The sequence below is a fragment of the Pelodiscus sinensis genome, chromosome 7, assembly GCF_052426305.1.
Source record: "Pelodiscus sinensis isolate ZL-2025 chromosome 7, ASM5242630v1, whole genome shotgun sequence".
In the NCBI taxonomy this organism is placed as follows: Eukaryota; Metazoa; Chordata; order Testudines; family Trionychidae; genus Pelodiscus; species Pelodiscus sinensis.
In genome coordinates, this window is record NC_143058.1 from 60,799,117 (window position 1) to 60,813,738 (window position 14,622).

Below are 14,622 nucleotides of genomic sequence, written 5' to 3' on the forward strand. Positions count from 1 at the left end.
TTCAGAAGGTAATTGCTCTCTACAATTTAGTGACTGGTTTTGTAATACTTCCAGTTCCTTTCTTTTCTCTTCCTCAAGCAGCCCTTCAAAGGCAGTCAGCTAAAGCAGCTGAAGCTTAAAGAGACCAATTCTAACCACCCACTCACTCTAAATATGCCAATCACAATTCAATCAGATCACTTCTAATATTCAGAGTATTGGGGATTTATTTCCTACTTTCAAGATTCACTGGTGACGGTGATGAAGTAAGTTGCTAAGTCTATAAGATGAAAGTATCTCCCTTGAGTAAAGTGCTGTTTAAACAGCCTGTCTGTGGGTAAACAGGTGGTTTGCCATAGTACATTATACGCACACAGAGATGCCATTAAAAGGTAAGCATTTGCCAACCATTGTCACATAGCGGCATGTGAATTGCTCTATGAGTTCTCTACTTTTGGAATAAGAGATAATTATTGTACTTCAGTATTGAGGGGGAGTGGCTGCCCCACACAGGCAGGAAAATAGGGTTAAAAGAGCCCCCAGAAAGGCTGTGTAGAACTCCAGCCAATAAGAGAAGGGCTTATTGAGCCAGTCAATAGGGGCCAGGCTTGTTAGGGCAGCTGATGAGGTCCAGGGAGGGCAATATAAGAAGGGGTGCTCAGCAGAGCTGAGTCTCTCTCTGGAGGATAGGATAGGAGCACTGGTGGCCTGCAGAGGAATCCCTTTGACAGAGCCATGCTGGCCAGACTCTGGGGAGCAAAAGGGAACTCCAGCCTGGTGCCGGGGCTTTGGGGAAGTGGCCCCACAAAGCAACAGGAATCTCATTCCCCATGAGACGCTTTTAAACATCCCAATCTTGAGCTACGATCCCTTTGGCTGAGATCAAAATTGAGTTGGTAGAACACAGGGAAGAGCACGTGGGATCCAGTAGAGTACGCTCAAGCACGCAAAAGGATTGAAGGGAAGGGTTATCTTGGTTTTGCAAAACATTCCTCCCTGGGTACAAGAGACTCGATCATTTCCATGCCTGTAAATTAAAAACGGTCTTCAAATTAGGCACTGTGTGTTACCCACATATTTTTTTTAAACTTGGACATGCTTCGATATTAAAGGGATATGATTCTCAGCCAGCTCTGATCACCAGCCCAGTGAAAAATCAAGCCTTCTCATGGTGTGCATATTGAGCGCCTAAAAATTGGGACTGTTGGCCTAAGGCTTTGGTCATGTTTACAGAATTATCCCTCCAACTCCACACATGCTGGTCTGAATAAAGAAAATAATTTCCTAGTGCCTGCTGTTCAATGAATCAGGTCAGCCTATCACTGTTCGACACCCCAGACCACGGCCAGTCTTAGGGATGGGTTCCTCAGGGCTGTCAGGAGTCAAAAGGCAGAGGTGTGCGTGGTGGGTGTAATTAGTAGCAGTTCTTGGCTGGCAGGGGAGTTGTGTTTGGGGTAGTGCCCAGATTTCTCCCTGCTGCCTACTGGTGAAGGAGCAGTGGAGGGTTGAGTGGTGATGGACAGGTCTTGCCCTTGCCAATGCTCTTCTGCACCCTCCAGAGGGATGGAGGGAGGAGCAAGGAGCAACACTGAGTGGTGGGCACATCCAGGTGATTTTCCACACCTGGGCTGTGCTGTGAGGTGAGCAGTAGGAGGAAAGTCACCTGGAGGAAGGGAGCCCTCACCTAGCTCCCTGCTAGAGCCCTCCAGGGGTGTGTGGAGAAGCGACGTTCTGGGCTGGGGAGTGAAGAGCCACGCCAGCTGCTCCATGCAGCCAAGTCCACTTCCCCACGTGGGTGCAGGAAGATCTGTGCAGGGGGTAGGTGTGGAGGCTGATGAGGGAGTTGGCTGTCCAGGGGCCAGACACAGTGGAAAAGGTGCCGTGCCCAGAGGGGCACCGAAATACAAGTTCAACCAGAGCGCCTTTTTCCCCGAAGGCCAGCCCTGGCCCAATTCACTGTGCTTCTGAGTACAGGTCAAATCTCCTAAATCCCTTAGGACCATGTATATTGCTGGACCAACGTGCCCTGGCAGCCAGACGCAAGAGCAGGTTGGGCGCCTAGCAGCCAGGAGCACCAGCTAGACTGGCAGAAATGGGGCTAGCAGCCTCAGAGCCCTAGCTGGACTGGCAGAAGTGGGGCCAGCAGAGCTCCAGAAGCAGGACCGGCAGGAGGGAGCCCTGGGGAGCTCCAATCGGGCCAATGACAGCATGGCTGGCGGCAGCAAACCTGACAGCAGCAAGAGACTGGCTGGGAGGCCGGTGGCAGGGGACATCTCCTGGTCCAGCTAATTCCCTCATTCAGGACTGGTCAAGTCCCCAGGGTGCCAGACCAGGGAGGTCCGAGCTGTAGCAGCTACTGAAGGAAGGCCAGGAGCCCTGCCAATCTATTTTCCACTTTTCATTCTTCCCCCACCTTTAGCTCTCAATCACTTGGCAAAATGTCATGCCTCAAGAAACATTGTTTTTGTTTCTGTATTATTATTTTTTCAATTGCAGATTATATTCGGAACTGATATTCATTAATTGGAGGAAGGGGAAAATGTATATACACTTTAAGAATATAAAGTAGGTTGTGGAGCTCACTAGCTCTCTGTTCAGCTCTGATTTAATGTGCTTCCCAGCTGAGAAATCCATGGAAATATTGCTGCTGTTAAAATGCAATTTTGCAAGCACTTGAGGGGCATTCAGCACAGAAAGAGCATTCTCAGGGTAGCGTAGTTATTCATGGCGTACTGTGTGAAGAAACAGCTACTGGTGTTAGCTTTGCACAGTGACGCCTGTCACAATGTCTTCATTCTACACAGAGGCCACCTGTCTGGGAAGCCCCCCTTCCCTGGTCTCCAAACATACATTTAAAATGTTAGTTCAAGGTAAAGGAATGCACCTCACTGAAAGGTTATAATTTAACAAACTCTGCAATAACAAAAGTCTTCAGCGTCTACTTTCCTGGAATGTCATTTTCCCTGTCGGTAGTTTCCAATTTAGCTGTACACCCGAAATGATGTACTAGCTACTCTTAAAGTTGGCTTTAAGTCTGAACTAGGTGCCTACTTCTTTTCCTTGGCTTACAATGTATTATTATTCCATTTTAATCATCATTAGAATTTATCTATTTAGAGATAAATCCTGCTCCTTTGAAGGAGAAAAAAAAGTCTTGCAAGTGAACAAAGTGGCTTTGCATGAATCCGCCATAATGCCTCAGTAATAAGGATTAAGATAATTTTGTTCCGAGGCATAAGTTTGTCTTCTCAGAAGAAGCAATCCATTGGTCTCAAGAAGATATTTCTAAGTGGGGATGCCCATTTTGCACTGAAAGAGCTTTTCTTCTGAAGCATTGGTAACCATGTTTCTTCTTTGATTCTGCTCTTCCAGGAAGAGGGAGAAAAATTGTTCTCCTTTGGCCTCTGAGGACAGGACAAGAAGCAATGGGCTTAAACTGCGGCAAGGGAGGTTTAGGTTGGACATTAGGGAAAAGTTCCTACCTGTCAGGGTGGTTAAACACTGGAATAAATTGCATGGGGGTTGTGGAATCTCCATCTCTGGAGATATTTAAGAGCAGGTTGGATAGACACCTGTCAGGGTCTAGTCAGTGCTTGGTCCTGCTGTGAGGGAGGGGACTCGACCTGATGACCTCTCAAAGTCCCTTCTAGTTCTAGTATTCTATGATTCTATCCATCCAACCCACAGAACAATTCTTGCCCAGAGCCAAGTCCTCCTGTTCAGGCACGGATCCTACACAATGGAGTAACTATGAAATTTGCTCCTCATGCATCCATTTCAGATAGCGTGATACATACCGCTGGTGTGTAAGGGCGTGACTTTCCATGGTAAAACTGCACCCTGGGATCTGGTGGAAGTCTGTGCCTCTCAGGACGGTTAGGCTGATAATCTGCCATTTGGGGTGTTTATCTGAACTTAACCCAAATGTCAGAGTTTGGATCATCACCCGTCCGTGATAAGTATGTGCAGATTTGAGGGCAGGACCAAACCATAGGTGCGTATATTAATACAGCACTGCAGTTGCTAGGATTTTATAGTACAAGGAGTACTAGGAAGGGCCTTGGATTACAAGGAGTTAAGATGCTACATGGTTCTTAACACAGAGCTGCTGCTGACTTATCACAAAATGGAACACCTGAGGTGCATAGCTGAGTAGAAATTTCTGGGTAGTCTAGTCGTTGTTTTTACCCTTTCCTAGTATTTGACATGCTTCTACTGAAATGAGTTTCTGTTCTCCATAAAGAATTACAAGATGTGATGGAGGTATTTCATAGAATCCCAGGGCTGGCAGAGACCTCAGGAGGTCATCGAGTCCAGCCCCCTGCCCAAAGCAGGAGCAACCCCAACTCAATCATCACAGCCAGGGCTTTGTCAAGCCAAGACTTTAATCATCTAAGGATGGAGATTCGATATAAACTCCATGCGGCCAGACATGGTTAAAGACTGGGCCCAGCCAGCCCTGGAGGACATGCTCCAAGTGAGGAATAGTTGAAAAGGGAGCAAGCCAGCTCAAAAGAGGAGGCTGAGGAAGAAGACAGGCCTACCCTGAAGGCTCCTGCCGTGGGTGACTGAGAAGCCGCTCGGAGGGACTAAGTCTGTATGCTGAGCCCAGTTGGGCCTATTGGCTTGGTTGCCCCTTCTGTTCACCTTATATTAGACTGCAAGCTGGGGGAAAATAGCAGCTGGCAGGAAGTGACCTGGGAGGGCACCTTTGGAGGTCAGGCACCACTGACCCTCGTAAGGCCCGGCAGCAGATCATGGTGGAGTTAGTGGACCCAGTTTCCAATATCACTAACCTCCCTCACCACATCTCTGCTTAAAAGAGGGCCAGGACTATGGCACCAGGTGTGTTAACCACTAGACACAACACAGTGGCTTGCAACCTTTCCAGACTACTGTACTCCTTTCGGGAGTTTGATTTTTCCAGCACACCCCTAAGTTTTGCCTCACTTAAACAGCTGGCTTACAAAATTACACCTCCAAATACAACGGTGTCACAGCATGCTATTACTGAAAAATTGCTGACTTTCTCATTTTTACCATCTAATTATAAAACAAATCCATTGCAATATAAATATTGCCCTCACATTTCAGTCTATAGTATATAAAGCAGTGTAAACAACTCATTTGTCTGTATGAAATTTTAATTTCTGCTGACTTTGCCAGTGCTTTTTTTGTGGCTAGTTGTAAAACTAGGCAAATATCTAGATGAGTTGACATACCCCTTACAGGGCTGCTGATAGGGAGGGGGGCCAAGAGGGAAATGTAGCCTGTAAACCTATATTTTCCCCTAAACCCTGCCTGCAGTTTGTATACTTTCCTAACCTTTTAACCATGTTGGTAGTGAGGTAAGGGGCCTGCAGAAATCATCTTTCTGTAAGAAGTTAGCTTTGGCAATAGAGTAGGTTATAAGTAAAAATGACAGAATATAGTGTTAGGAGCTTAATAGAGTGTAGGGAAATTTCCAGTCTTGTTGATGGGGCCGGGTCAAAACCACAAAGGGAGCGAGAGCACTAGCCTAGAGTAAAAATATATGTTAAACATCCTGCTATTTTGTAACAAGAGCAGAGGGCCCCAAAAATATATGCTATATGTCCTGCAGGCTAAGGAAGTCGAGCAGACAACATCTGGCCATTTTTAGAACTTTCAGCATCTTGCCCATTTTTGGATTTGAGATTAATTCTCTCCAATAGAATGTGGACACCCTCGCAATCTTAAGGTGTGGGAATCTGTCATTGGTGATATAACAATGCCTATAAGATGCTACAAATGCTCTGCCTAGGGTCGACGATTCCCCTATCTTTTCTTGCGTTTCATACCTTAGGCTATGTCTACACTGCACAGTAATTTCGGAATAAGCTATTCCAGAATAGTTATTCCAAAATAGCTTATTTCGAAATAGCTCATCTATACTGCAGGGAAGCCTCAAAATGAGTCCGAGGCAGGCTTCCCTAATGTAGATGTGCTATTTTGATTTAGAGTCCCAGGAGGAATAACTTAGAATGGCCCTGGTGAGGGGCTATTTCAAAATAGCAGAAGTGGAGTGTCTACACAGCCCCTATTCCAAAATGGCTATTTCAGAATAGGCATTATTCTTCACAGAATGAGATTTACAGAAGTCAGACTAAGCCGTCCGTTATTTCAAAATAATTTTGGAATAACAGAACTGCTGTGGAGATGCTTTCTTAGTTATTTTGGAATAACAGCAGTTATTCTGAAATAACTTTGCTGTGTAGACACACCCTTATTGTCCTAGAACACTCTGCTACCATACCTTCTTATATCTCACTGAGACCCCTCTCCATCCATGGAGTGAGGCTGGTTCCTTCATCTCCCAAGGGTCCTGAGGAAGGTTGCTCGGTCTCTGCCCCGAGTGTTGACTTTGCTGCTCCCATTGGATGGGAACTGTGGCCAACGGGAGCTGTAGGGGCAGTATCTGCAGGCAGGGGCCATGCACAGAACCATTTAGCCCCCACATAGGAGCCGGACCACACAGAGCCAGGGCAGGGGGTAGCTTGTCTTAGGCCCTCATCCCTACTTCTTGGCTCATCCCGGTGAAAGTGAGTGAGGGTTGGGGAGTGATTGACAGAGGGAGAGAGGATGGCATGAGGGTGGGGCCTTGGAGAAGGGGCAAGGCAGGGGTGTGGCTTCAGGGAAGTGGATAGGCCAAGGGAGTTTGTGTTTGTGAGATTAGACACTTGGCAACCTGATTAGCTTACTGTAAAGGAGATCAAGAGATGTCTTGATTTCAGTGGGTAAGTATCTTCATGGGGAGAAAATACTCCGTATTAAAGAGCTTTTTGCATGTGTAGAAAAAGGAGTATAAAGAATCAAGTGCTAGAAGCTAAAGCCAGACATATTTAAAAAAGGCAAAAAACAAATAAATAAGCAGGTGGCATAAACTACTATGGGGGACGGAGGACTCCCCATCTTTTGATGCCTTCAAATCAAAATCAGATGCCTTTTTAAAAGATGTTTTAATCCAACCTGAGTTTTCAGGTTCAATACAGGGGTAACAGGATAGACTTCAAAGGCCTGTGAAATAGAGGAAGTCAGACTTCATGACCCAATGGTCCCTTCCGGCCTTAAAATCTACAAATCTATGAATAATCTCAGATAGTATTATTAGAACTCTGGAAGAATTTTTAATCTAATTGTTTCCCTTTAAAGCAACACAGATCTATCAGATCAAATGCAAGCAGATAATGAATAATCTTTTTTCCAATCTACAAAACAATGTAAAAATATACCGCTTCTGAGCACCATGCTGTGCTTTCTACTTTGCTACATGAAGTGCATTACCGGGTGTTACTCTAGATAAAGCAATGACAGAACAGAATAGCATTAGGTATAAGAAACTACTGAGGATGTAGTTATAATCTGTCTGCTTGAAAAACTTTGCCACCATTTGATAATTTCACAACTAAAACGGGGCCTGATGTAAAAAGCCCATTGACCACGATGGAAAGTCTTTCATTGACTTCAATAAGCTTTCAGTAAGGCCCATAAACCAAGTCAGTACAGCACTTTAGCATGTGCTTAAGTTTCACTTATTTCAGATAAAGCTAAGCCCATGCTGAATTCCTGTACTATATAGGCAATTTATCCCAAATAATCTATTACAACATTGCTAGTTTCAATGTAGTACAACATGGAAAGTAATTCTAATCTCTCTCAAAGGTTAGTGACTCCATTGTACATATGTATCCAGATAGTTTCAGTATTTTTAAAAGCAGTATCGATTCACGTGAATTACCCCATTTGCTATGTGCAATTGTATTAATCTAATAATTTTGGATACTTCATGATCTGCATTAACAAATTCAGAATCTCACAGCAAAGCTCTGTCCACTCCAAATTTAACCCAGTTGTGTGTCAAAATTCTGCAAAATTGCTCACTATGCATGGTGTTGGGGCTCCCTGGGAATAGGAAAGACATGAGGGACATTTTAGGTAAAATAGTAACAGATGCACAGACCAATGCAGCACAAAATAATAAAGACTGTACCACATCATCAGACAGTTGTCAGCCAGAAAAACAAATACCACCTGACCAGTTCAAGACAAGGCGTGCAACTTAACAAGGAAGACATCAGAACCATTAAACATATGTAGGTAGTTAATCAAGTACTGAATGCCGAGCCAGTGGTTAGTCCCCCGGCGACAGAGCAAAGAGAAGACCTGCACATTGAACTCAGACCAATAACCAGAGTAGAAGGAGAAAAGGCCGTCAATTGGTAAAAAAGTGGAAAGGCACCAGTTCTGGTTAACATTCCAACAGAGGTTTTTAAGTCAGACTTGATTAACACAATAGACATTTTGATAGCTATCTTGAAAGAGACATGAAAACACAGTTTAGTGGACAACGCGCCTTATAGTGAAGCTGCCAAAGAAAGGATCTCTCAGGACTTGTGCTCCTACATCAGTTAGGCACAATTGAAATCTCTCGATCTTTTAAGTGCCAAGACCCCCGGGTTTGAAAAAGGCTAGCCTAAGGCGAGCCAGCATTGAAGAATATACCTGAGATGATGAAATTTTGTAGAGATGCAAATAAAAAGGTATAGGGAAGAAAAAAATATCTGAAAATAGTAAATACTATTTGAGTATAGAAGTCAGGACAGAGGACGAGGATACTTATCCTTAGAGCCAGAGCAGTGAAGCAGAGTTGGCCCGAAGGTGTAGTATTCGTTTGTTACATTTCAGAGATGCTTAGTGAATGGCATGCTGGCGCTATCAGATTTATTCTTCACAAGAACAATACCATCACCAACCATGTAAACCCAAAAGCCTCAAGCAGGCGTTTACTGCATGCATTTGTGGAGAAAACATGATGAGAAAGTGCCAAAGAAATAAAAGCAGCATTAATGTACTGGCACAATTGTTACCAGGAGGGTTAAACTGCTTTGGTCTGTTTAGCTGGCTTCTTAGCACCAATACATCTATGAGAGTCATTACCCAGGCTGCAGAGAAGGAAAGCAAAGGGATAATCCCTAGAGTCCTCTGCCCAAATTCAGCCTTGTTGCAATACTGATGAGGACTAGGAGCAGCTGCAGTGACCCAAACTCTGCGGCATGGGAATAGTATCGCTTCAGAGCATTTTAATTTCATTCCTCTCTCCCCTTAATCCTACTCCAATGATGCCTTGGGACAGCAGGGGAGGGTTCCAAGGGAAATGATCCCCGCTAGCGGCACAATTCTGCTTTAGGGCTCATTAAGCTGGTGCCTGGCAGCTGGGGTAGAGAATGACACGGGGAGTCAGCTGTGAAACGTGGCTTGGGGCTGTGATCTCTACACATGGCCATGGGGGTAAGGGCAGGACAGGAGGTTATGAATGCATGCTCCTGTCTGAGTTCATGCTGTTCTCCTCGGTGAGATCTGAGGGCTGTTGGGAGAGTTGGAAGCATTGGTGGGGTGTCCAAAACCCATGATTGTAGATCCTTGCTGAGGACCAGTGGGGAGGTTTCATGCTCATTACTGATGAGGCTTGCTAACACCTCACTGGAGGCAGGACACCCCTACATACAAGGAGAGACCAGACCGAACATCTTGACACTCACAACTTTGCCAGTGGCTAACTCCGAGGAAGTGATGTCGGAAAGTATGTCTGCACTGACCCTATTGCATCTAACAACAGAGGTCTTACTGTCATGCCTGTGGGACCTTACCAGTGTAAACAAAGTGCCTCTCCCATGTGTTCTTCCCTTGATTTGTAACTGGTAGATTCCCATATCGGGTCACCTATCCCCTTAACTAGTTTCTACAGCCACTGACAAACACGAGTCACTACACTCTAAGATGAACTTAGCCAGCAGGGCAGACAGCCTTGCTAGGCGTCCAGGCAAGGACAAGGATAGGGCTTCTCTGTGCCTCCTAAAGGGGTGAGGCCTCCGGCAGAAGGGGCAGGGGTGGGGCGAGGCAGCTCTCAGCACTGCCTGGCGTGCACGGTGCTGCCTGCAGAAAACTGCACAACACTCCCGCAGGGATTTAAAGAGCCCAGGGCTCCGGCCACCGTGGTAGCAGCAACTGGGAGCTTCAGGCCATTTTGTATCACCAGGCCCCGGAGCAGGTATCCCCTTTAGCCTCCCTTGTCAGCAGTCTCCCCTCATAGCTCTGTAAGATTCTGAGGCACCTGAACTTTGACAAATTTACACAATTCATATCATCATAATTACACAGTCATTTTGTATCCATCACCGATAATCACAGAACACCCACAGAATGGATGTACAAAAAGTCCTTCTGACATACTCGGCAGATGTTAGATCGGGATAGCTCAGGTTGGTCAGGGCTGGGGTCCCCATCACCCAGTAGATAAGAGAGACATCTGTGGCAAAGGAGAGGCGTATGTCCTTCACTTTGGTACAGAACCCATTCTCAGGGTCGTAATTAAATGTTCAAATCATTTTACCAAGCTTGTCTTTAAGACTTCTGTAAAGAGCCAAGGTAACATATTCACTTCCCCCTGACTCTTGACAGGTGGTAATAAGGTTCTCCCATTTCTTTGAGTGATGTGATTTGAAGGCTTTTTTGTATACAACTACTTAATTGCATCTATTTTAAAAGGGTGACGCCTGCACAGGGAACTTGAATAGTATTTCAACAAGTTTTAAGAAGCTGTCACTTTCTCTGTCTCCAAAGCTCCAGTACATTTTGTCATCCCATTTTAGCCACTTTTAACATCAAATCCTAGGGTTGGAAGAGACCTCAGGAGGACATCAAGTCCAACCCCCTGCTAAAAGCAGGGCCAACCTCAACTAAATCATCCCAGCCGAGTCCAGTCAGTGACTTCAAAACCTCTAGGAATGGAGATTCTGCCACCTCCCCAGGGAACCCATCCCAGTGCTTCACCGCCCTCCTAGGGGAATAGTTTTTCCTAATATCCAACCTAGACCTCCCCCACTGCAACTTGAGTTCCACATTCTGTCATCTGTCACCACTGAGAACAGCCTCTCTCCATCCTCTTTGGAACCCCCCTTCAGGTAGTTGAAGGCTGCTATCAAATCGCCACCCACCCCCTCTTCTCTTCTGTAGGCTAAACAAGCCCAAATCCCTCAGCTTCTTCTCATAAGTTGTGCACTCCAACCCCCTCATCATTTTTGTTGCCCTCCACTGGACTTTCTCCAATACGTCCACATCCTTTCTATAATAGGGGCCTGAGAATTGGACACAACACTCCAATTGTGGCCTCACCAGTGCCAAATAGAGGGGAATAATCACTGATCTGCTGAATATTTTTAACCCTGGTTGGACAGGATATGGCCTGCGGGCTGGTATTTGCTCACTCTTGGATTAGTAATGATGATTCCCAGGCCTTGCCCGTGGCGAGTAGATTTCAGCCCGGCACCCTGTTTACCGGCGGTGCGCGCATACGCAATGCAGCTCTTGCGCATGCGCAGTGCGGGGCTAGTGAGCGGCTTTCACCGCAGTTCGTCAAGCCCTGATGATTACTACATACATTTAGCATGAGCTTTCCATACGAGTTTAGCATTGGCTTAGCTCTGGTTCCATTGAAGTCAATGGTAAAACCCTCATTAACATCAGTGGCGTATTGATAAATCCATCAGTAACAGGGTAGTCACCCTGCTCCCGGTGGAACAAGGGTTAAACTCAGCCTAGGAATCGTGAGCCAGCAGCTGAGGCAAATAGCTAATTAGGGCCCCACTGGGGCTCTATAAATAGGGGCTCCTGGAGAGGAGGGAAACAGTAGCACTTGTTTCATCCGCAGAGCAGGAAGGACCTGGGTTAGATGACTGGCAGTAGGGTCACTGAAGGAAGACAGGCAACCACAGGCGAGAGCCCTCCAGCAGATGGCACTCCAAGGCTGAAGAGCTAATTCCTGAGCAGACCAGGAGAGGGCGCCACAGAGGTGAGTCACACCCCATTACACCATCCTTAAATGCCTCATTCATTGCATTGGCTTTTGGGTATTGTTTTTTTCCCATTTGTCTCGGGGGAAATAAAAACCCAAAGGAAAGAAAATCACAAGAGAAAAACTGCAATTAAGCCTGCCACCTGTTGTAGCGAGTCACTCTTAAGAGGTTCTTTCTGTTTCAAAAGGTTATACTGATTTGATTCCTTATCCTTACAATGTGGAAGATCAGTGGGGAATTCTCCAGCAAAATGGAATGAACTTTTTAAGTGCCACTACTGTAGCTATATAAATCGGAGACAAATAAAGGTGCCTGCTGGGAGGCAAAAGCTGCTGAACAGCTCCTGAGTTGGAGGATGCAGGAACAATGAAATCTGACAGGCTCCTGGAGGAAATGAATGTTCACAGCTGACTATGAGACCTGATCCTTGTACTTCAAACTTTTTTTTGGTTGGGGTGGGCCAGAGACAGATGAGGAGAGGTTCTCTCCCTGCGAGTGCTAAGCAAGCGATTACAGTGTGAAGAACAAGCACACCTTCAAAACGGATTCTTCGCAATGAATATGGAGGCAGGTCCTGTGGCCCTTACCTAAGGCGCAGTTGGGGTCTGCAGTTCTATCTTTCAGTCTCCTTCACTCCCATCCATTTTGGAGCACTGTAGAGGCTATGGAAGCCATAGGTATAACCTACATAGGCAGCATCCAAGGTGCAGTCGCCTCTTCCCAGTGCCCCAAATCCCTTCAGCGCTGTACATGCTCCAGCTCTGACCTCTCAGAACTTCAGTAAGCCTTGCTCCCGAGGCTTGTGGCAGGGCTCTACAAGGCTTAACCCTGGCAGACGACAGCCCAGCCAGGGGGATTGGGTTACATCATCATACTCCGTTACAAGTGTTAATTACTCCTTTATATACAATTTGCACCCAGTCATTACTGTGTCACTACCACCTCTGCACAGTAGTTTTGGTACAACAGGCTGCACTTGTATTAACTGGAACTCTGGTCTGGCCAGACCACAGATGATCCCGAATCAGAGTCCCAGTGCACAATGGGAAGGGGGTGTAGGAGCCCAGCATGATGTGGTGGGACCCTGGGAGCCTGCCACTCAGCCCAGCTGGGTGCAGGGGGAAGAGAGGGGGGAAGAAGAGGGTGGTAGTCAGGAAGGCCTACACATGGCCCAGCTGAGCTTGGGGGAAGGGGTAGGGGGGAATAGGGAAGCCCAGTGTGCATGAGACCCAGCTGGGCTTCCGGGGGAGCTGGGAAGCCCCATGAATCCAGCAACGGGGGGCGGGGCAGAAATGACCTCCCCTGGTCTGGCACAATCCCTCATCTGGAACCTCTCAGGTCTCGAGGGTGCCGGACCAGGGAGGTCCAACCTGTACTATAACTGCACGGGGCAAATAATAGCTGAATTGAGAAATCATTTCTTTTTCTTTCCAAAATATTGTTGATTAATGATACCTCAGTCAGGGAGGAACATGGTTAATGCAATTCTTACATATTCTCACAGTCTGGAAGAGAGGAACACATTTTGTTTACGAAAACTTGGTTAATTGTACTCTCTTTTTTTTCTTCTGAGTCTTTTTTCTTGCTAGGGTTATACAAGAAAACTGTTTATTCCTCATCTAAGTAATATTAATCCTGTGTTTGTACCATAATTACTACAGCAACTAATTACGATGTCCCAATCAGAGGATTGTGACTTAAGGCAGAGAATAAGCAGCAGGAGCAAAGAAATCCTAACAATATGGATTCTGTCTTCACGCCAACATCTCTGCTAATAAAGAGGAAAGAAAATACCCATGTAAAAAGAACTGCCTCTAGACAAAATACTCTCCCCACCCCCAAAGGAGTCAATGAATTTTTAAAGAATGCACAGTAAGGAGGGAGATCTTGCACACAGTTCTAAAGCTACATCCATGGAACACCAGGGATGGCATTTCTATTATGTGCAGACTACAATGCTGGAAATACAAACAATACTTACATCCTGCGCTGCCATTGGTCGGCACCAAAGTGAAGTTGGAAGCCCGGGGGTTACGCACGATATCCTGCCAATGAATGGTGTCCGCGTAGCAAAGAAACTTGTTCTGGCCAACGTATACCCCTCCATTCAGTATTTCTGTATCAAAGAAGAAGACAACAAACTCTTCAGTGTTGAGATGTACAGCAGACGTACATCTAGGGATGCGTCTAAGAGTGGGGAAGGAACAGTAAGGTTAGAATTACGAAAATAGGGGTGAAAACGCCTTGTAAAACTTCATACATTGATGATCAAGGAGCTCACCAAATTGGAAAACTGAAACCATCTATTTACACAAAAAGGTCCTAATGGAGATAGCCACAGATAACAGTGGAAGCTCTTCACACCAATCAGCAAACGGATTTGACAGTCTCCAGAGGAGTTAGTGCGGAAACCTGATGTTCTAGTTTAACTCAAGAGTGTACTCCGGATTTATTTTGGGGAAGGGTGGAAATGTCCAAGATTCTGTTCAGATAAAATAATGAAGTGGCACACTCTTCTACTCTGAATCAGACACCTGTAATACCATGCTGTAAGTATAATTAACAGCACAACAACTACATGGTTTTATGGGGAGGAGGAAGATAAGAATTCTCTCATTTACAACTGGTTGAATTTGGTGCAAGTGACATGACCATTGGAAAGGACTTGTACTGCATGGCAGCATAACCAATCAGAAATCCTCTTATTCCCTTCCATTCGGCACTGGTGAGGCTACATCTGGGATACTGTGTCCAGTTCTGGGCCCCTCCCTAA

General features: G+C 45.9%; 1 protein-coding gene across 6 annotated transcripts in view; it reads right to left on the reverse strand.

Moving 5' to 3' along the window:
- ERBB4 (erb-b2 receptor tyrosine kinase 4) overlaps nucleotides 1-14,622 on the reverse strand; it is a 923,012-nt gene that overhangs the window by 287,502 nt on the left and 620,888 nt on the right. For all 6 annotated transcript variants that reach the window (XM_075933933.2, XM_075933937.2, XM_075933934.2 and 3 more), the window contains exon 4: nucleotides 13,831-13,965. In XM_075933933.2, coding sequence (XP_075790048.1) covers nucleotides 13,831-13,965 — 135 coding nt within the window. The remainder of the gene's footprint in view (nucleotides 1-13,830; nucleotides 13,966-14,622) is intronic.